At 46.2% G+C, this 20,764-nt stretch overlaps 2 protein-coding genes across 3 annotated transcripts; both read right to left on the reverse strand.

Moving 5' to 3' along the window:
- Positions 1 to 699: 699 nt before the first annotated feature.
- On the reverse strand, positions 700 to 5,857 carry LOC128430470 (leucine rich adaptor protein 1-like). The gene is made up of 2 exons (XM_053416543.1): positions 5,449 to 5,857; positions 700 to 2,672 (listed from the first exon to the last, which is right to left on the reverse strand). Exons 1-2 carry the CDS (start codon positions 5,659 to 5,661, stop codon positions 2,283 to 2,285), a joined length of 603 nt encoding a protein of 200 aa, XP_053272518.1. The 5' UTR covers positions 5,662 to 5,857; the 3' UTR covers positions 700 to 2,282.
- Positions 5,858 to 7,132: 1,275 nt separating this feature from the next.
- On the reverse strand, positions 7,133 to 11,398 carry LOC128429889 (5,6-dihydroxyindole-2-carboxylic acid oxidase). Of its 2 annotated transcripts, none has more exons than XM_053415751.1 (7): positions 10,318 to 11,398; positions 9,523 to 9,845; positions 8,200 to 8,404; positions 7,936 to 8,103; positions 7,674 to 7,847; positions 7,410 to 7,586; positions 7,133 to 7,317 (listed from the first exon to the last, which is right to left on the reverse strand). In XM_053415751.1, exons 1-7 carry the CDS (start codon positions 10,670 to 10,672, stop codon positions 7,133 to 7,135), a joined length of 1,587 nt encoding a protein of 528 aa, XP_053271726.1. In that variant the 5' UTR covers positions 10,673 to 11,398. The 2 variants fall into 2 exon arrangements, with proteins under 2 accessions (XP_053271726.1, XP_053271727.1); XM_053415752.1 differs by having other exon boundaries at positions 7,410 to 7,556; positions 7,668 to 7,847.
- Between the last annotated feature and the right edge of the window lie 9,366 nt (positions 11,399 to 20,764).

Consider the following 20,764-nt stretch of genomic DNA (forward strand, 5'->3'; position numbering starts at 1 on the left):
TATGGACTCTGTGAATAATTGGTCTAACAAGACAGCATTTCCAAAAGTGTATCACGATGTCAGGACGCAAGTGTGACAGCTAGGGAAGTATCGTGCCCTCATTCATTTGCAAGCCAAAGATACCAAGGTTCCTGTTTTTCCAATTATGACTTCCCCCTGTATTCTATATGTGGAACTTCAATTATCACGTGAAAGATAAGAAGCTGGCGAGATGAAATAAGAAAAAAAAAGAAACTAACATTGCAGGCCTTCACATATTCTACGTGGTTGGCATTTCACTTCCAAGTCTAGTGTTAATTTGAAATGTCATTCAGTTCGAGCATTGCACAGATGAAAGATAATTATAAGGTTTCGGAAAACATCATTCCTCATCTGTGATTGACGTTTATAAGGCCGTCCTCCGCTTGGGGCTTGCTAATTAAAAAAGAAAAAGGTACAAATAAGCACGTGTCTGCCAATTTTATAAACCCTGTTCATGCTTTTGTGTTTTATCAAAGGAATGTGACAAAGTGAACTAACGAGGGTGATTGTCCTCCGCACATTTCACAGGCACCGTCAAGTCGGACTTTATTATTCACAGATTATTCTTAACTCAATTTTACCATTAGGAGAACTTGACATAATGGTCACTTTCCATCCCATTAAGATTCCATAATAGGGTCGGTGAACTGCTTTTTCTAAAAATGGACACTGACTCAGTTCAGTTGGGGATCTCGTGCGTTTCTTTGCATTCACAATGTAACACAATTCGAGCCGAGAGACGATTTACAATATATTATTATTTCATTTCTGACAACAGAAAAAATCATCAGCAGTCAATAAAGCCATTTCCAAAACAGGCAGCATTACAAATACACACAAATCAACACATTTGGGAGTTAAAAACCCAAAACAACACACTTAAGCACAGCGGTGTAAAGCTCTCAGTAAACCTTTTTTTGCACAACCGTGAATTTAAAAATGTGCCCACAAAGCAAACATGTGTTTCTCTTCTGTCCGCCATCAGCAAATCTCCCATCTGGTGTTAACAGGGGTTTCTGCCTCAGGCCTGAATGATCTATCAAGACAATGAAACTGCTTTGTGTTTTGTTTTTTTCTTCAGTCAAGCATCTGTGCTTTTTCAATGTGCAACTAATCTCCCTTGTGTAAGACTCCTTGTCGTGAATTCTCCACTTGCCGAGTGCCGCGGCTCGGCTTAGGGGACTTGCATCAGTCAGAAACAATGAAGTGAAAAACAATGAAAAGCTTCACACACACACAGTAGGCGGTGCTCGGGCGTTTGGCGTTGGAACAAATTGCACTTGCTGTTAACACTTGAACCGACCACTTTGCCACTCGGAGGCTCTCGAGTTGCTCGGCGCGAGATGTCCAATTTTCCAAATGGCTGCTAAATCTTAATCTGCTTCTTGACTCAGATCTGGTGATTGCGGTGGACGTCACGGCACGATCACACCAATCGAATGGTCCACAGGTCGAGAAGGAAACTGCTTCAATCCGCCCTCGGCTAGGAGGAAAATAAACTCCTGAGGTATTAGCTAACTTCCGGTCTCTCTCTGCACCTTTTTTGGTTTAATCAATCTGAATTATTAAAAGAAAATTAAGACATAAAGGGACAGTTACAGCATGTTAACTTGCATTTGGACATTAAGGCGAACATCCACACCGATACGTTTTCTTTTGAAAACCGATCTCTGTCCACACATGTGTCTTGGCTCCATATCAGTTTTAATCCCTGTTTAAACTGACACACCTGAAAACTTATGTCACATGCACACAGGGCATGTGCATGTCGGTGTAAACAGGAAAGCTTAGTGATCGTCTCCTACACATGAAGGCAGTAGTATCATTGTAAAATGCAGGATTTAAAAACAGTGGATGGCAAAGAGTTCAGCCATGATAACCCATGTTGAGTTCTTCACTGGTCGCCGAGGCTAATGGCGGTGGTTTTTCTTCCAGAAGAGGGTTGGAGCCGACGAATCAGCGAAGGCTATATCGCGACTCCAAAGGACCCAATCAGCACGAGGTTGCAAGTGTCTACTTCATGGTTTTCCAGCGACAGCCCCTTCAGTAGCAGAGTTATAACATTTGAAACGTAGTAGTGTGGCTGTAGCAAGTGGCGAAGGTTTGATGAGGTGTGTCAAATCGGCAACGTGAGGACGCTGGTTTCAACGTTAAGATCAAAATTACTTATTTGGTAAGATATTAGAAAAAATGTGATGCGTGTGGGGGAAAAAACAACACGACAACTTTAGTCTTTGAACGCCGCGTTTAGCTCGGCATCGTTATCCAAAGCAGTAGTACTCGTCCGACTCTACTCGGAGTTTCAGCGGCGACTTGGTGAAGGCGTCGCCGTCGATTACAGTTTTCTCCACGAAGCACTCGAGGTCCGTGGGCGACGGGTCCTCGGGGAGATCCTCCGCTAGCGTGTCCAGGTAGCTGCCGACCGACAGGCCGTCCAGGTCGTCGCTGTTAGCGTCGTTCAGGCTGTTGAAGCTGCCGCGCAGCGACGTGCCGTCCTGGCTGTCCGACAGGCTGTACAGGCTGCCCGTCAGGCTGCCGTCCTGGCTGGCGGCGCCCCCCTTGTCCTCGATGATCCAGCGGATGGACTCGATGCCCTCGTTGATGGACATGAGCTGCTGCATCAGCTTCACGTCGATGGCTCGTAGGTGGGCCTGTTGGACGAGAACAGCGCAGTCAGGTCACGGTACAACAAGAGGATCAACATTTAAGAGGGATTATCATATTTTGGAATTTGCTGATGTCATTATCATATCTTATAAGAAGTCCTTGTATCAATAAGGCTATGCAAAGAAGCCAGTTAGCTTGGCATCAGTATGGTAAAAGCTAGCTCTGTCCTAAGGGACCAATTAGCACGTCTAAAGGTCACAATTTAACACTTTCAAAGACAAACAACTGAGGGCTTGTCTTTGGTAATATGCTGAACTCTGAACCACTTTGCAAGCTATAACCTTATGTTGTAAAATAACAAATAAACACGACAACTTGCAATCTTCATGTGTATTCCTCAGAAATGTCAACGCATCTGCAACATGCAACAGTGTGGCCCTCGGAAGCAGAACACAAGTCAGCAGAAAACACACCAACAAGTGCTGCATTGTTAACTATTGTCAGCCTGGAGGATCCAAAGTGCAGTGGTTAGACCCTGGAGAACAGCAGGTGAGATAACTGCTCACACCATGAGGTCCACTGAGCGACTGACCCGGAGCTTTCAATCATGTCACCAGCGATGGAAACGTGAAGATGATGCACTGTAATGAAAACTGCATGACACGACTGAAAGCTCCGGAGCAGCACGACCTTACGTCGGGTGGCTTCCTCCACTGTAAGCTCCCTTTTGTCCTCTAACGTCTGGGACATTTTGTGCTATTCTGTCTGGACTGTCGGGCTTTTGTCAGGAACAAAGACGCCAAACTATGCGTCGCTGAAGAAAAGGAGGACGTGTAATCGCCGTGTAGCTGCACAGCCGGGAGACGCGGCTCATCCGGGATAATGAATGACGGGGCCACTTTACACAGTGTGCCCATTAACTCAACTCCCCGCCACGACAAGCCCTGCCATTGATTGTGGATGGACGGGGGACAGCCTGCGGTGCCATTCAGAGGGATTCCTCTGCGTCGACCGGGTGACAGACGCCCGGCCGGAACAGCTGGAACACATCCTGCCACGGTGGAAAACTCACTGAGACGGATGTAGGCCGGACGGGGCTGGTACAGTGTTTACAGACAGCCGGCTTCACCCGGCAGCCTCTCTCTCTCTCTCTCTGTGGGTTTAAAACCGGCCATGCCAGTGTGTTTGTTTTGTGTGTAGCTACCACAAGCCTTAGACAAACACGGAGTGGCGCACAAGCGGCTTTTTCATGTCGGAGGGCCCCCGGTGCATCGGTATCACAAAATGAGTTTAGGAAACACAATTAGTGCCGCACTGGATGGCAACACTGAAGCTGAAAGAGCGTTCAGTCATATGAAACTAATAAGAGCTGGCCTTGATCTTTTTCAGAGTTCATCTGCTCCTCTGACAGGCTGTAGATTATTGTTGCCTCTCAAACTAGTGTAGGCGAGACAGAAGTGTGTGTTTGTGTGCGCATGGCAGACTTGTGCACAACCAAAACCGAGCTGTCCAAGATGGCTCGGATTCGGAATGAGCGCTTTACCGATAATGGACCAACAATAGACTTGATTCATATTTAAAAGTAGATCCCTTGTCCTCAAATGGCTGCATATACTTATTTTTTACATGTGCAAAGACAAAACCAGAGCTAATTATACGTCTCAGTGCTCCGTCACGTCAATGTCGAACTAAGCCTATCAGGGCAGAGTGTCCCAGGGCGATGACACAGCCCTGGGACACTCTGCAAAACTCGGTCAACTTGGCCATCTGCTCAGGAATCCTAATACCCTCTGTGACCTTACTTACTTACTGCTTTCTGCTTTGACTCTGTGACAAGCATGGCATTTGAAGAAGAAGAAGAAAAAAAGATTTAGGGTTAGCAGATAAAAAGCATGTAGAGGTCGGAAAGGGATTTCAGGGTGGTTTGAAGAGGGAGGAGAGATCCCCTCGAGTGAGGAGCACTCATCAGCAGAGCTCCTGTGTGGTACTGTAGGTGTGAACGTCTCTCACCTACTGTTCCTTGGTGAGTTTGAAAGACTCGGGGCAACAACCCCCCCCCCCCCCCCCCCCCCACACACACAACCACTGACCACTTTGCATTTAACAACCCCAATGCTGACATGAAGACCTGTTTTGCATCTAGTGTATTTCCTGTAGAGGTAATTAGAGCCTATAAAGAAGAGTTATAATCACATTAAACCTACCTGACATGAAAGAATGTTAAATGGTAGGGTTGGGCTATAACGGTAACATTTTTTCTACTCATCATGATATGTCACAATATTATTTATTGCAAGTTTGTATAGATTTTGCACCCGAGTGAAGGTTGTGGTTTGAAATTCCTAAAACTGAGATAGATCTATTGTGTTTTTACCTCCAGGATCCATAAGCAATATATCGATATACTGATTTGTTATACTGCTATAAATTCAAATTATTAATAGTATCGCCCAGCTCTTCCAAGTTACCATGGTGGTTGGTTGTAATATATTGAATTCATTGTTTGTAACGTTTGTAAATAACTGAAAAGTTAAGAATTGTGATGTTATTACATGTTTGTAAATATGTTTATATATGAATTTTGCATTCCATTTATGATTTTCTAGAGCTTCTGTATTTCCATACATTTATAAGTACTTTGCTGATGTCTATCTATAACTGCCCTTGCTGCTGTAACATTGCAAATGCATAATAAAGGCTTATACAGGATTAGCTCCCCTGTTCCAAATGGTTCGTTGTAGCCTATGTGCAGCTCAACAAACTCACACTGTGACAACTTCTTCCTTCAGTCAAACAGGACAGAGACAAAGGCCAACTCACCATTTCTTGCTTGAGGAATTGCATTTTGCTCTCCAGTCGCTTCAAGTCTCCAGAGTTGGCACAGCACTTGTTGTAGTTGGATAAATGCGGCGGCGCGGACTTCTCGTGATGTTTTCCTCCAACGAGAGAGCGAATGAGACTGTCCGGCACTTTGCGACCCAGCTTGGTCTCTATATCCTTCAGGTCGGGCAACGCGCTGCTATCCCCGTCCATGGCGGTGGGACGAAGAGATGGCACAAAAGCCTCGCTGCGTGCGGGGTTCGGAACCGGCGGAGGCGCGCAATTACGCACGGGGAGCCACGACCCAGAGAGGAGTTGATCCACAGCTCGGCTCGCAACTTTTTTGGTTCGCACAGTGAAGCGATGAGCCACAGACTCCGCACCTCTATCTCCCCCAACAGACCTCCCACTGGAGCCGTGTGGCCAGTAGAGACCGCTCGCTGACAACCCGCTGTGGTGTAAAACCCTCCCACAGGGGGAGCTTCCTCTGAAACCAGACACCACACAGGTGAGGTGTTGGGAAACAAAAGGGTACACTAGGAGATACATTCTTCAGGGTTTATAGATCGAATTAGGAGGCACTGGGAACTGTAGCATTCCCACTGGGAACTGAAGCCTGGAGGAAACGCTCCAGGCTGATGGTGGATTGTATAAAACGATGCATCATGTGATTTGTCACAATCAGAAGAAAAGTGCAAACAAAACCACTGTGTGATTTGTGCATCCGCATCCTACAACAGTTTGTCAAAAGCAAGGAATTCAAAAACAGAAAAGCCTTTTCTTTTTAAAAAGATATAAAGATACAGTAGAAGTGGAAAAGATGTTGATTCTGCATTTGATCAAATTTCCTCTTACTTACCCTCTGCTTTAATAGTTTATTTTTTATATCTTCATTCATTACAAACCACATTTGCATGATGTGGATCGATGTCTTAACACAACACAAAAACACAAACACAAACAAATCTCTCTTGATAATCAGTGTACAAGCAAGGTTTCAGATATTTGCCCAATAGCACCCCCTTGTGGCCACTGCGGCTCTACTACATGAGCAAACCCATATCTGTCATCAGCTGAACTGAACCAAACGAGTGTGATGGAGGTCAGAGGAACAGATTAGTGTCCAGGCGGCAGACAGGTTGTAGGTGTTTAATTATTCAGCAGTGGATCACACTCATGTTAAGCTGTCCGATACATAAAAGTGTTACAAAAAAAAGTTAATAAGTTACACAACATCGTGGATCGGCATTCTTTACACTTGATCACCTTTGAAATTGAAAGATATAAACCTACAGAAGAAGGCAAAACACTGCTGATACTTACAGGACATTTTAAAAGTCAGATTTTATTCAAACGCGTTATCATATTTACCAGAAATCTCAAACTTCTTTTGGGTGAAAGTCGTACTCTTAAAGACAACTGCATGTATCTTTACCTTCACAGGCTAAATAAGTGATTTTAGTGCATGAGGAAAAGTAAAATATTTGCATCTGCTCTATACCTTTGCAAGAAAAATTACAAAAACTATACACATTTTTGTTTCGATGTGGCAATATCAGCGCAGCATAAATAGGATTTTTTCAAGATTCACGTTCACCCGGTGAGACTCAGGTTAAAAAAACAACCACACAGAACTGCATGAGTGAGGAGAAGAGGCACGGAGGTGAAGCTCCTGTTCAAATCTTTAAACCACCGACTGGCTCTTGACGTCGTCGTAGCGCTGGTACTGGTCGCTGAGCAGCGGCTGGTGGCCCTCCGTCCTGGAGCGGGCGCGCACGGCACACGTGGTGGCTGCGAAGACGACCGCGACCACCACGAGGGCGGCCACGATGGCCATGGTGATGATTTCTGTCGTGGTGAAGGGTTGACCTGCGAAAAGAAGCGGATGATTACGGCCCCTTGACTTCAAGGTGGAACGCAAGCCCACGTGAACTCGATGGCAGCAGGAGTCAAATGCGTACCTGGCCATTGGGCTTCGTAGGAGTAACCCAGATTTTCCGGGGCCATCACGAACATCTCGGCGTTCGTCACTGGAGGCCAGAAGGGCACCATGTTGTAGCCCCTGTTGTGACCGATGGGGGCGTTTTCCTCCGGGTATGTGGCAGAACCTGACAGGAAAACACAAGTTAGCCCACAAGCTCTTTATTCTAACAAGGATTGAGTTAGAAAATGCACAACAAGTGGCTTTTTAAGGTGATTTTTTGGATTAATAAAAACACCTGGACTCTGTCTCCTCAGCCATTCGTCAAAGATGGCGTCGGTGTAGGTGTGGAGCAGCACGAAGATGGGGTCGTTGGGCGAGAGGTGGGTCTGCCCCCCTGTGCCGTTCAGGAAGAGATGGGCCAGGTTGTGGAGGCTCCGGACCGCGGGGTCATAGTTCCCCTTGGGGGCGCTGTAGCCTACCAAAAACAAACATGGAAAGAACGCATTAGAAAAACGGAGAAACACTTTGACAGAGAGGAAAACACCTTTTTTGTGCCCGCTCACCTTCAACCGTGTTCCTGAAGCTTTCGGAGGAGGTGGAGTAGTACGGCGCCGTGTCGAAGGCGTTGACCTGCAGACAGTCCGCCACATCCTGGGGCTCCGGGAGCCGCTGCACCATCGGCCTGTTCACGTTCCCCGCTGGGTTCCTTCGGATGGGAGCGGTCTCAGTGCCTGGACGGAGACGGGGGGAAAGGAACCAGATGACTTCTTTAGACTTCTGTAACATCACATGGTTTCAAAAAACAAAACAAAGAACAGTAGCCTCACTGTTGCAGATGGTTCCCAGCGTGTCGTAGTCCTCCACGCTCTCGCAGATGACCCTCCACTGGGCGAAGATGGAGTTGGCGCTCAGGGAGTTCATGTCGAAGCTGCTCCTGGCGCCCATCAGGTCGTCGGTGCAGATGTCACATGTGCTCCCACCGATGGCAAAGTTCCAGTAGGGCAGGGCGAAGGAGGGGTCCTGGAGCATATCCTGGTTATTGGGCAAGATGTAAAGTCAAAGTTTAGTGTCTGGAATGTGAAAATGGAAGTTTGCTGTCGACTTTATTTTTGTGTGTTAAAATCCCCTCGGGAAACAAACCCAGAGTCTCACAGTCTCACTTTGTGATGGTGTCATAAAATGTTCATGCATGAGAGATCTGTTCTTTGTGGAGACTTTATATGCAACGTATTTTGTTTTTGAATAGGGATAAACAGAGAATAAGTGTACAACCAGTGATTGGAATATATCAAATAATAAATCCACATCATATTTATGTTTTATTTATGAGGTTCGGGAATAAATTCAACTATATGGAGAGAAAATCCTTCAAATAAATAAAAGCCTAGTGCAAAGCCACAATTTGAGATCCATGAAACCCAATATGAATGTGTCAATACACTCAATCATCAAGCTACAAGGGAAATTGAATCCTTATGAATCACTTCATTGTTTTCCTATGACAGAACACTACAAGTTACCAAATCCCATTCTTAAACTCTGCAGTTCCTGATCCAGAAAAGCACCGATGGCTCCTAATCACGGCTCATGAATTCCTCCATTTGAGGTCTGAGCTTCGAAACTAAAGCCTCATTTTTCTTCTCACCGGCTTCTGAGCAAATATAATCCAGCGCATGATTAAAATACAGGGGCCCCCCGAACCAGGATTTAATTGTGGCACAACAAGGAGCTGAGACAGTTGTTGTCATCTTTGGTTGATATAGTTTTTCCTGATCTTTACATAGAAATGAGTTCCCTGCCTCTAACAGTGCCTGCTGGTGTGTTCATTCAGTGGAGTAGTGTGTGTTATTTTCTGATAAAACGCTTAAAATTGCAATTTGCTTAGCGGTGAGAAGGCATGAAACTGTGTTGCCAATTGTGATTTGCTCGCCTGTAAAGTTGTGGGGAAACGAATTACACAAAAACAAACAAGAAGGGGAAACAGCAGCTTTGTTACAGCGGGCCGATTAGTTAGGGATGTTACTGGTAAATTACCAATGTGAAGGTGGCAATTACCCCTTAGGCCACCGCAAAGAAAATCAATTCGATTCTTTCCTTTAGCCTAAAATACCAATAAGCCCAGTGCCATTACTGGTTTTGCAGAAGCTCACCTGCATGTCGCGCTCCAGCTGCAGCAGGTGGTACCTGTGCCAGGTCACGAACCCGGGGCCCTCGTGCGAGAAGTCCACTCCGCCGAAGCTCGCCTGCCCCGTGCCCAGGAACGTCTTGCTGACGGAGTAGTAGTGGGTCCACACGAAGTAGTTGTAGATGGTGATGTTCTCGAACTGCACCGTGTTCCCGTCGGGCCCCAGGATCTCCGCGTGGCGCCGCGTGGCGATCACCAGGTCCGGGTGCACCGTGCGCTTGGCCTGGTCCAGCGCGCTCACGAACGCACGCTTCTGGTCCGAGCTGAGCTGCATCACGTTTCTCCTCACTGGGGGAGGAGGGGAGGAGGGGAGGAGAGAGGGGGAGGAGGGCGGAGGAGGATTAACTCACTTAGTCATGCGTTATTTGGTGGATCAACTTTTAATGAGCGAGGAAATGGAGAAGACGTGCGTAAAAGGCAATTTTGATCATTTCTTTCAGCAATTATAATACCTTCTTGTGTTCATGGGGCATTCATCTGAATTATTATAACTATTATTTCTGGTCAAGCCTGGATAAACAGTAAACGGTTCTAAACTAACTAAATTGGCTGGTGTGTTGTGAGTTAAAGTAGTGCTGAAGTGCCACTGAGCAAGGGCAGAGAATCCTTACTAGCTCCCAAATATCTGTCAGCTGACTTTGACAATCACATAAAAAAGAATGATATAATATAATAACATCTTAAACATTACATAATATAGCATCTATGAGAAGTTAATTTCTATAAAAAAAAGTTATCCAACCGGAGGACGCGCACTTACCGACAGAAACCCTCTCGTCACAGTTGGCTCCGGTCCATCCGTGTCTGCAGCGGCCGCAGTTAAAGCCGCTGAAGTTCCCGTTACACTGACAGGTGCGGTTGAAGTAACGGATGGGCCACCTCTCCCGGTCGTCCCGGCCGTCGTGGGGATACTGGGGCCCGTGCGGCCGCGCGTCAGCCGTGATGGACACGCACTCTCCGCGGCCCTCGGCGAAGCCACACGGGTCGTTGTCGAGTCCGGACGGCGACGGGCAGCACTGTCCGCTCAAGAGCCCCGCAGGGGTCACACACTCTCTGGGGAACTGAGCGACCACGACCGCCGCGCCCACAAGCACCAAAACGCAGCTTTGCCACATTATCCCAAAAGAGTCGAGTTTTACGCACGGCTGGCAAAAGTTTTACCAAAAGGATATTTATCTACCTTGATGCACTTCAGCTGAGCTTTCAGTTGAAATGAACGCGCATCACCTCTGTCCACTGATGAGTGCGTTTAAAAACTTCCTCTCCCTCGCGCACAGACCCCTGTTTCCCAAAAAGCAGCGGAGCGTCCACCTTAAATACCGGATTAGCGCATGACTCCCCGGATTTTCTAACTCCCGCGTGATCCCATCACATAACATCACATTTCCTTCTGGGGATGGGGGGGCGAAGGTAGTATGATCCGGTCATGCACTGAATTCTTCTTCTAAAGACTGACTGCATTTTTACAGCTGCCTGCATGAGATAAATTGTCAGAAAGTCTAATTTATTACATACATTTTTCAGATTGAAACACAAATGATCAAGAATGACAAATGCCTGTATATGAACTGTAACATTTGTGAACACATTTTTGTTCTTTTTAAACGTTTTTTTAAATGAATGTTTCCCCTGGGACACAAACACACACTTTTTGTTTTGTCCAGTGAAAACAATGAACTTGGTGCTGGAAACACACTCGGAAATATTTCTTCTATGAACATGAAATGAAAGAGGAATGCGCAAAGTAACACAGACTCTCATTTTAAAAATAATGATCCAGTTTAATCCTGAAAGATTCACGTGTTTGTTCATCATCTTTTGGATCATTTGACTTTCCCTCTCTCCCCCCCCCTCCCCCCTCTCTCCCCCTGTCTCAGAGCTCAGAGCTGTTTTGCTGTGAGCATGTGAGACATGGAGTCAGGATGAAAGCCATTTATTCCACCAGAGAGGCCTCCTCGGAATGGAGAATTCTCTCTTTTATTTGGTCTTTGTTTTCTCAAATCAAACCTAATCCGACGCATCATGGCTCAAATTCCCCTGCACAATAAACCTAAATCAGCTCCAATGCAGGTGCACCACGACGCCTTCACTTCCTGTTAACAGTCAAACACCATCTACTCCTTAAGATAGCGGGACTGATCTACTGGTTTACAATGTGCCGTCCCCGCAGGCTTCCCTCTGTGTCTCCCTTATTTAATATATGACATTGAGGTCAAACTGAGGATGACATCAGGCTTGATATAGACTGGGTCATCTGTTTAACCATGCTTAGAGGTCCAATGATCTACATGTGTAAAATCTGGTGGAACATCCCTCTAGATCTATCCGTAAGAATACCAGAAAGAAAGGGTGGATTTAAAGATGGACGACGCGTCTCCACTTCCTCCCATTATCTAGAAATGAAGCCAAAATGTCCCACATGGGAACGCTGACATCAGGAGCTTTGTACCAGAGTCTGTGCCGGAGCCCCGGTATCGAGGGCCTGAAGGTGCACTGACCAATCGTGAGTCGGCCTCACCCATCAGTCAGGAAGTGTCACCCAGTTTTGACAGCATCAAGTAACTCGTTTAAACCAGCATTGACAGAAACCTTCTTTTTAGAAACATTTCATTAACGTGCACTTTGACTTTTGAGTTTGGTCCATATCCCATCAACTAACCTACGAACCTCACAACCAGCCACCAGGGGGCGATCTGTCACGTGACTTTATGCCCAGAAGCCAATCCAGTGCAATGCATTCGGGGTGAAAGTGGAGTCAGCCAGAATGAAAAAAGTGTTTAATTATTGTGCAAACTTATCAACCCCCTCCACCCCCTCCACTGCTGATTACCTTTTCTTCAAGGTAGCGTTGATTTGGATTTTGCCTCCGATCGCCCCCCCGGCGTCAGCTCACTTTGTTTGTCTGCTCCCGCTCTTCTGCAGGTGAAAGGGAGTTTGAGGCTGAAAAACAAAAACAGAAAAGAACTTTGATTAGTTTATATGAGCTGATGTTACCAGTGGCAAAATATAATCTTGATTATTTTGGGGTTGGCTGCAAAACCACAACCTCCAGGCAGTTTTATGATAAGGAAAAACATTGGCAGCTTAAAACCCGCAGCAAACAACCCTGAGGAGTTGGAAATCTAGGGCAGGATCAGCGAGGCAGGTTCTCTCAGAAAACAGTCTCACATCCTTCCCAACATTCCCTTCCAGCTTCACACTGGGTTTGAAGGCACCGGGTAGTTTGAACGACAGCGTTTGTTTGATTATTCACAATAAATCCACACGTTGCACGTCAGGTATCCACCAGGGGGCCGACACCCACCAGGAAGCGAGAGAGTCTCTCGTCAAATGAAGTGTGTACCGTCAAAAAACAACAAAACACAGGAGCAGAAACACAAACAGTGGTTGTAAATCGCACAATTTTGAGGTAATTGTACTTGACGCGAGTATAATTTGTTCATACTTCTACTGGACAGGTAAAAAAGATAATTTGTGCACTTCACTTCACTCGCTTAACAGCTGTGGTACCTTAATTTTTTGGCCTCCACATGAAAAAAGGGATAGAGCACAGTAAACCATTAAAGAATAAACCAGTTTGTGGGATGTGACCCCTGTAAAAAAACATATGGTGGCCGAGAGAGCTCAACATGATACAATATAAGAAAACACACACAAATGGAAAAAAAATGAATGTAACATACCATAAAAGTAAACTGATAAATCATAAGATGTGTGACACTTTCAATTTCTTCATTTAAACACATTCCCCTGATAACGTGTGAATACTTTTAATTCAGCAGTATTTTGAACGCAGGACTTTCACTTGTAATGGAATTTAGTTTTTTTACAAGTACTTTCCAACCTATTGTTTCATGTTGTTTGCTTTAGGATTAAGACGTTTAGTTCTGGAGTTAATTTGTGAACTGTAAAGCGTGAAATTCTTTCTTGGACAGAGGGGATGAAATTGATTTATCCTCAGGCACAAATGAATATATATCGGCACAGTGTTTTTCTAAGGAGGAATTTGTCTTATGTCCCCCCCCCCGGTGAGTTTCCATGCACTAAAAAGGGCGAAGGATTGTTAACCCAGTCACATGCGTCTCACATTGATTATCATAATTCCAGTCGGGGATGTATCGGTTCATAATTGGGGCGTGATGGTGAGGATTATACAAAGCTAGCGCTAAGCCCATTCTCATGAACTTACATTTGAAAATACAGCCGCATTCCTGACGTATGTGTACTTCTCATGTCCCCCCCCCCGAGAAACGGTCCGAAGGCCTGTTAGCATATCGAGGTCAGAACCATTCAAACATCATTTGTTCTGAGTACTTTTTCTAGATTTATTTACAATATGAACAGTGACAGGATTAACAGTTGCTTTGACCTTTAAAGGGTTATTCTGGCACCTAATTGAATCTATATGAGTTATTACAGTAATAGACTTGTGGGTGTTTAATAATTCAAAGTGGTTTTGAGCTCACGTTTCAGGAGACAGACTTTTACTGATCGTCTTTTGATTACGAGGCTTTTAATATTTTTCAAACCTCTGCCTAACTTACATATAGCTCACCAAGAATATATCAAATGACTTTACATGAGTGCATGTGACTTAAAGGTCCCTAGTTTTGCAATTTTTTTAATTATTTTGCACGTTAAATTAGATCAACGGATGTAAATCAACACACACTGTCCCACACTTATCCACTGAAATTCATATAGGCATGACAAACGTGTGAAAATAACTGTAAATATACACAAAGATCAGAATGGTGGGTCTCATCATTGCTTGGAAAAACCGGCTGCAATTGTCTGCCAGGGGGGGGGCTCCAGCATTTACACATCTCCACTGTTAGTCCCGTGACCAGGGCTCAACAGACCTCCCTTTCATCCCCCCCGCTCCCCCGCCACCATCATGTGTGTTTGTGTGTGTCTGTGTGTGTGTGCTCACGTCTGTGCATGGGTGAGAAAACCAAAAAAAAGAGAAAACCCTGGGCAGGGGATGGAGGATCATGTGAGAATATGTGACTCGGGCTTAATGGTAATCCTTGCCTTTGGTCAAAAACGGCACAGTGGGAGTCATTAAGAAGGAGCTACACGAGCGGTTCATGACTCCCTCCCTCTCCCTCTCTTCTCCCCTTCTTCCCTTGTTCTCCCCTGTCCTCCAAGACAATGCCTGCAACCGGCTTGCCGTCACTTCATCACGGGGCCCCCGCGTTTTTCCTCGTGTTCGTTTGCCTCGGCTGCAAACGAGGGGGGAAAATAAACAACAGTTCTCACAATCTCAAAGAACCCGAGTCCCGTGTGGACGCAGCTCCGGGGCAGCACCCAGCCACGCTAGGAGCCAGTGAGGATGTAGGCCTCTCACTGGCAGCATCCCTCATAATGTCAGTGCTTAGTTTAGCGTGAAGTTTACTGTGGTGACCATTAGTAGCTGGGGACGTCCTTATTTTGTAAGAATTTGAATTTAGTCACAAACCAAGGTGCTAAGGGAACTTGTTCAGGATCCGAAGTCAACCGAAGGAGGACATGGCATCTGTCTTATTCCACACGTGCTCCTTTCTCTCTCCCAGCAACACCCACGGTCAGGTTAGAGATAAAGGGCGAGCTAGCAGTGCATGGTCGTGTCTCCGCTCAGGGACTTTCCCGTCGTATTCCAATGCCCGAGACCAAGAGGCACCGAACTCCAACTCTTTACACCAGTAGCACAACGTGATCTAGGAATGCTTCAGGCTTAACTCTCCAATGGGATGCGAACACCTACATGTAACATAGAGAGGGACAACAACTCTGGTCTTTCGTGGATCCTGCTGTTGGAATGGGTGACGCAAGTAAAGGGGGATCTACCAGGGATGCTGTGGGAGACATCCTGAGGCCTGCTGGTGTTTGTATGTTCGTCCACCTTCTGGTCTCATTGATGCATCAAGTCTACGTCAACCTCTTCTGCACGAGACATCAGCTGCTGCCCGAGTTCCTCCTTTCACCAGCTTCCAGAAGGTCGATGTTTGAGAGCCGCAGAAAACATTCAACTTCACACTGGAGCCTCGAGAAAAGTCAGGGGACAGTCAAAGTCAGACGGACTCATCCTGTTGGGAGGACGAGTTTTGAGTCATGGCGAGGAAATAGTTGTTGAGATGTTTGACAACACAATAGGGGCAGATACAATATCTTAATCTAAGGGAATATTCCCTCCGACCAATCATAACTACTGTACATGGAGAATAACCGAAAATAACACCGGGGTTAAAGTGATTCTCTATTAATTTCTGATAGGGAGCGGGGCTAGTATTTCAGACCATGTTTCCGAAGCCTCCAAACGTAATCAGTGCATTGTGAACACAGCGTGAAAAACCTCCTCATGCTGAAACTATACGGATCTACGATGGCGGCGAGTTGCACAGAAAGTTCACCACCTGATTGAGCCGGGAGTGAGTGGAGGTCTATCCTGTGGGACTGTCGACTTTACGGAATGAGGCAGACTCATGACCAAAGCCCTGGGGGTGCAGAGTGTGTGAGTGTGTGTGTGTGTGTGTGTGTGTGTGAGGAGGAGGAGAGGAGGGGGGGGGGGGGGGGGGGGGGGCTTATCTCCCTGCAGCCTGCATAGCTTTCTTTGGACTCATTTCTTCACGTTGTATAAACCTGCAGCGACTGCGGTTGCAAAACTCTCCTCTGGGCCACGAATCAATGAAGAATTCATTTATCCAAACTTATAAATAAGACAAAAAACTCCTGCAAAGACCAATGACGTAAATGAGCAGTAGCTACATTCCATCAACAGAGAACAACAGTTCCTTAAATCCATTTGCAAAAGGTCACGGCCGACGTATCGAAAAAGACCTCGGGATCGATCCATTTGGAATCCTTGACTGGAAAAGCATAGAAGGAAAAGAAGGTCGGGGGAACAAGGGGAATGCATATCTGTAAAAAAAAAACACAACAAAGCTTTTTCAACAATCAGACAAATGGAGTTTTCTTCCTCGATAAGCACATTATCATTATGGAATTCCAACACACGAGCGGAGCTTTGTATCAGGGGAACAGCAGCGGGAGATGTGACTGACTGCAGCTGGATACGATTTATCAAAACTGGCAGGGAATAAAAAGTAGAGTAAAACATGGAGCTCCATGCCAGGGGGGTGTAATACCCAACAAAACCCAGCAGAGGGCAGTAAAATCTCATGTAAATATATATAACACAAGCAGCTCTGCGTGGGCATCCATCCCAAAAATATACACTACAGACACATATTACTGTTTTATTTGGCTGCTAGAACACTTCCTCCTGGTGACTTGTACTTCTAAAAACAAACTCCATCGGCTTTAAATACCTTTCATGACACATCACCAAAAAAATATGTCCCAGTTCCAAATTCCCTGTGTAGCACTGCAAAAAAGTATTTAACGCCCACGTGCACAGTGCAAGCAGCTCAACTTACTTGAGTTGTGTGAGTGAAGGAAGGGGCGGAGGGGAAGTGGGAAGAAGAAGCGCCCTCCTGCTCGGTCAGAACCCCCCCCCCCCCCCGACGCCGGCGCTGCACTGTCAGTTTTTCTACAGGAAACCCAGAATAAGCATTTTCCCAGCCGCGAGCCAGAGGGGGATTTCATTTGTTCCCGTACGGTGAACTCCTCAGACTGGAGTGCCAGCTCCCGGGGAAAAGACTGACACGCTGATGAATAGCGAGACTTAGCCCCTTTGCAAAATGAAGGCCTCTGTGAATATTGGGATACTGTCTACTTAGCACGCGCACCAGCACCTTTAAATCTGCTGCTTTCCAATACTGGAGCACTTCAGGTGATTTACATACTGGTCATTTAACACGGCGGAGGTGGCAGGACCGGGTGTTAGCAATAAAACACAAGGATCTACTGCCCAAACTGCTGCTAACACTTGATTGCTTCTTAACACTCATTAGTCTTGCGGGGGCCACGTTTCTTTTTTTTGGTGAAAGAGCGTAATTTTCCAGTCAATCCTTTGCTTTGCTTCACCGGTTTTCCCACTGATGTGTGATAATGAGTGGGAGGGAGGGGGGGGGGGGGGGGATTATTGACAGATACTGCGAATGGGAGAGGTGAGGGTAATTCGGCGGGAGCCGGCTGTGTCACAGATCATCGCAGGCAGCGGCGGTAATTAGCGAGGAACACCACTCTTGCTCCGGGAAACAGCTGGGTTCTGGAAAGGTTGCTGCGAGCCCCGGCCAATTAAAACGCAGAAGTAGGTGACGACAGGGACGGAGCCCGAGCGTTGTTACTGGAGGAACACGACACGCTGAACCAGGGGAAGGATGCAGTTATGTAAAAGGAAAAAAAAAAAGTTTGGAGCTTTTCTTACTGATGAATAAAATGCAATAGTTATTATACTTTTCTTTCGAGAAGGGGGGAAATGAGGATTGCAGAGATTGTCGTCACGTCGCTGAAATCCTGAGGATATTCGGAGGAGCCCAGAACTCAGATTGGAGGCAGTGACGAAACCTCCCTCCAGTTTACGGCCATTAGGAAAATGAGGAATGACACATATGTTCCAGTGGCTCGTGGAGGTCCAGTATTCTACTTTCAGACTTGCACTGAAATCTGGAAACAAAAATCTGAGCAGTCTAGATCCGGGGCCTGTGAGAAGAAAACAAATATCTCCGCACCTGACATCAATCTCCTCTTGCGTTCTTCACGTCTACCAATGTCCCAGAGGTGTCAAACTGGACCTGGGTATCGACAGTGGCATAGTCGGATGATTGGTTGATGTTTGGCACATTCATATTTTCTCATACACACCAAACAAACCCGGCATTTTCTTACGTTTCTTTCGGGAGACAAAAGGATTCAGAAGAAAGAGACGGGAGATCAAAGGTCTCGAACGAGTCTTTGTGAATTCCCTCATCTTTCTTCAGCTGGGAACCTTTTGGACCGTTGGCAATCACCGTGCGCACGATATGTGGACGACGTTCTTTAACAGAACATCTCAAACTTTTTTCTTTCCTTTCTCGAGCGAAAAGAGAGACGTTTCCTATCATGCCGAGTAGGTGTTCTATATGTGGAGCAATTCACCTCGGTCTGTGGGCGGATGAGAGTCAGGCACTGATGTGGCAAGAGCTGCGGAGATGGAAGCGCGTCGCTCGTCAGGGTGAGGCAGGCGTGAACAATATAATAACACTCAAACGAGCTCCAGACTCCTCTTCTCCTGATTATAGTCACGGCTGAGGTCGGTACATCTCTATAATAATGTCACATTCCCTTTGTGCCGTGTCACATGTGGGCTGATAAAAAGTTTTGACGGAAACTTTTTCACAAACCCAGCCCCAAAAAATGCTGGAAACAGGTTTGTGCCGGGGGTTTTCTTGAGGACATTAATTTAGCTTCTCAAAATAGAGTTTATTGATCCGCTGCTGCTGCCGCGTGTCTTTGGTTTGATGGAAACTTTAATCACAATCCTAATACAGCCCCAAAAGCAAAACTTCTCTGCGATAATGATATCATGGGAGAGGTGGGGGGCGGGGCGGGAGAGCCATTTTTCACGTCAACATATTGTTGAATTTCAGCAACGTACTCTCGAAGGTGATCGGTCAGCCGGGGATTATTTTCCCAATTAGACGTAAAAGATAATAACGGTTGAGGGGCAAAACTCAAAGCTTGTCATATTCCCATACTGGAGTAATGACTCATATTCGGATCTCAAAGGACACAGCTTTGCTTCACTTTCCAGTATTCTCCACAGCCTCCACGGAAATGATGACAATGGACAACCAAAAAATGTCTCCATCGCCACTCACACGTCACCGAATCTGCCCTGCTGCACATTTTGGTCTCTTTAACCCTCTCCCCCGATGGGATGAGGTACCGGCAAACGGGCCTCACCTGCCACCGGCTGCCCGGGCCTCCTGCTCGGGCGGTCGAGTCATTTATTAGCACTCCATTATGTCACGTAGCTGAATGTATTCCATTTATTGCGCGTGCCGGGGTGACAAAGGTGGAAATGTTCTTGCTAATTTAATGCCTATTGAGACAGAAAATTGGATCTACTTCAGGGAGCCGCGATGAGTGTGTCGTGACGCCCGAGCTGCCAATTTCTGCCTCAAATTAATTAAAAGGAAATATCCATGGGACCTGTGACAGTCGGGCCCGTCTCTTGTACATATTTCTTCATAATTGGAAATCGGAGTTGGTCCCGGGAGGGAGAAGGGGTTTCTGGGATGTCTCGGAGAGGGATTCGTTGAGTTGTGCACCAGGGAGGGTGCAAAAGGAAAAAAGAAAAGAAAAACACACTCAAATCCTCGGAGCATGATGACAAAAAGGGAATATCTCATTTCTGCAGGCTGGTCGGACACAAACGACTTTCAGTGTGGTTGTGTCAGGATGAAGGACGAGGAAAGGGAAAGCCAGCTCACGCCAACAATACACAGGCTGACCGGAGCCGGGCTGCAAAACAAACAATGTTTACCTGGAGTGGCAATACCGTGAATGCATGATCTATTGCTTAATACACCGGTACACAATATGAACAAAACTCCGGTAAAGGCAGCGCGCCACAAACCCTTTGATATTCACACGAGCTGCTCTTCATGCCACTGGATGCTCCTCTGCGGCTAGAGCAGTCAGTCACTTCAAAGAGCGGCACTGCACAAAGAAAAGGGTAATCCGAGTTTGGACTTAAACCCCAAAACTGCTGTTGTTTTTAGGAGTTCTAGGAACCTAGGATCTACTAGAATGTGTTTACGTGCTGTAATGCTAAAAAAAATCCTTATTTGTCATCAGCTCTCTCCAGACCTCTGTCCTCCTACCAAGCCCAGTATACTTTAATTGGTCTGTTGGCCTCGTCTACTGGGATTGGTCGAGTGCGAGCTGGAAATCCCTCACCCCTTACCCAGAGGCTTCCTTATCAGCTGAGGATCTGCAGGGTCGGTTTCTTAATAAAGGCCCATTAACGGACAGACTGTGGTGCAAACAGGAGATGTGAGGTTTCACAATAATGGGCATTAAGAGAACAGGTCCTACTTCATTAAGTCCCTTCATCGGAAATACTGCATCCAGTGATTGTGGACCTGCACCGGGGACTGAAAGTTTCGGATTTCTCGACCTCCACTGCATCAATTTTGACTCTTTAAAAAAAAAAATCTGTCTGGTGTGAGTCCCCGAAGATCCCGGCAGCTCAATACTAAATCGCTTGAGTTGCAAAACCACAAAACATTTGCTTGTTCAAGCTCCTCCAATGTGATGATGCTGCTCTTTGCGTTATA

The sequence above is a fragment of the Pleuronectes platessa genome, chromosome 23 (assembly GCF_947347685.1).
Source record: "Pleuronectes platessa chromosome 23, fPlePla1.1, whole genome shotgun sequence".
In the NCBI taxonomy this organism is placed as follows: Eukaryota; Metazoa; Chordata; class Actinopteri; order Pleuronectiformes; family Pleuronectidae; genus Pleuronectes; species Pleuronectes platessa.

Excerpts from the sequence above, each read along its gene's own strand:
- LOC128430470 (XM_053416543.1), bottom strand. The coding sequence starts at position 5,661 with ATGGACGGGGATAGCAGCGCGTTGCCCGACCTGAAGGATATAGAGACC. Across the intron at positions 2,673-5,448 it reads AATTCCTCAAGCAAGAAATG|GCCCACCTACGAGCCATCGA; the intron begins GTGAGTTGGCCT and ends CTCGTCCAACAG.
- LOC128429889 (XM_053415751.1), bottom strand. The coding sequence starts at position 10,672 with ATGTGGCAAAGCTGCGTTTTGGTGCTTGTGGGCGCGGCGGTCGTGGTC. Across the intron at positions 9,846-10,317 it reads TGACGAGAGGGTTTCTGTCG|TGAGGAGAAACGTGATGCAG; the intron begins GTAAGTGCGCGT and ends CTCCTCCCCCAG. Across the intron at positions 7,848-7,935 it reads CTTCAGGAACACGGTTGAAG|GCTACAGCGCCCCCAAGGGG; the intron begins GTGAGCGGGCAC and ends TGTTTTTGGTAG.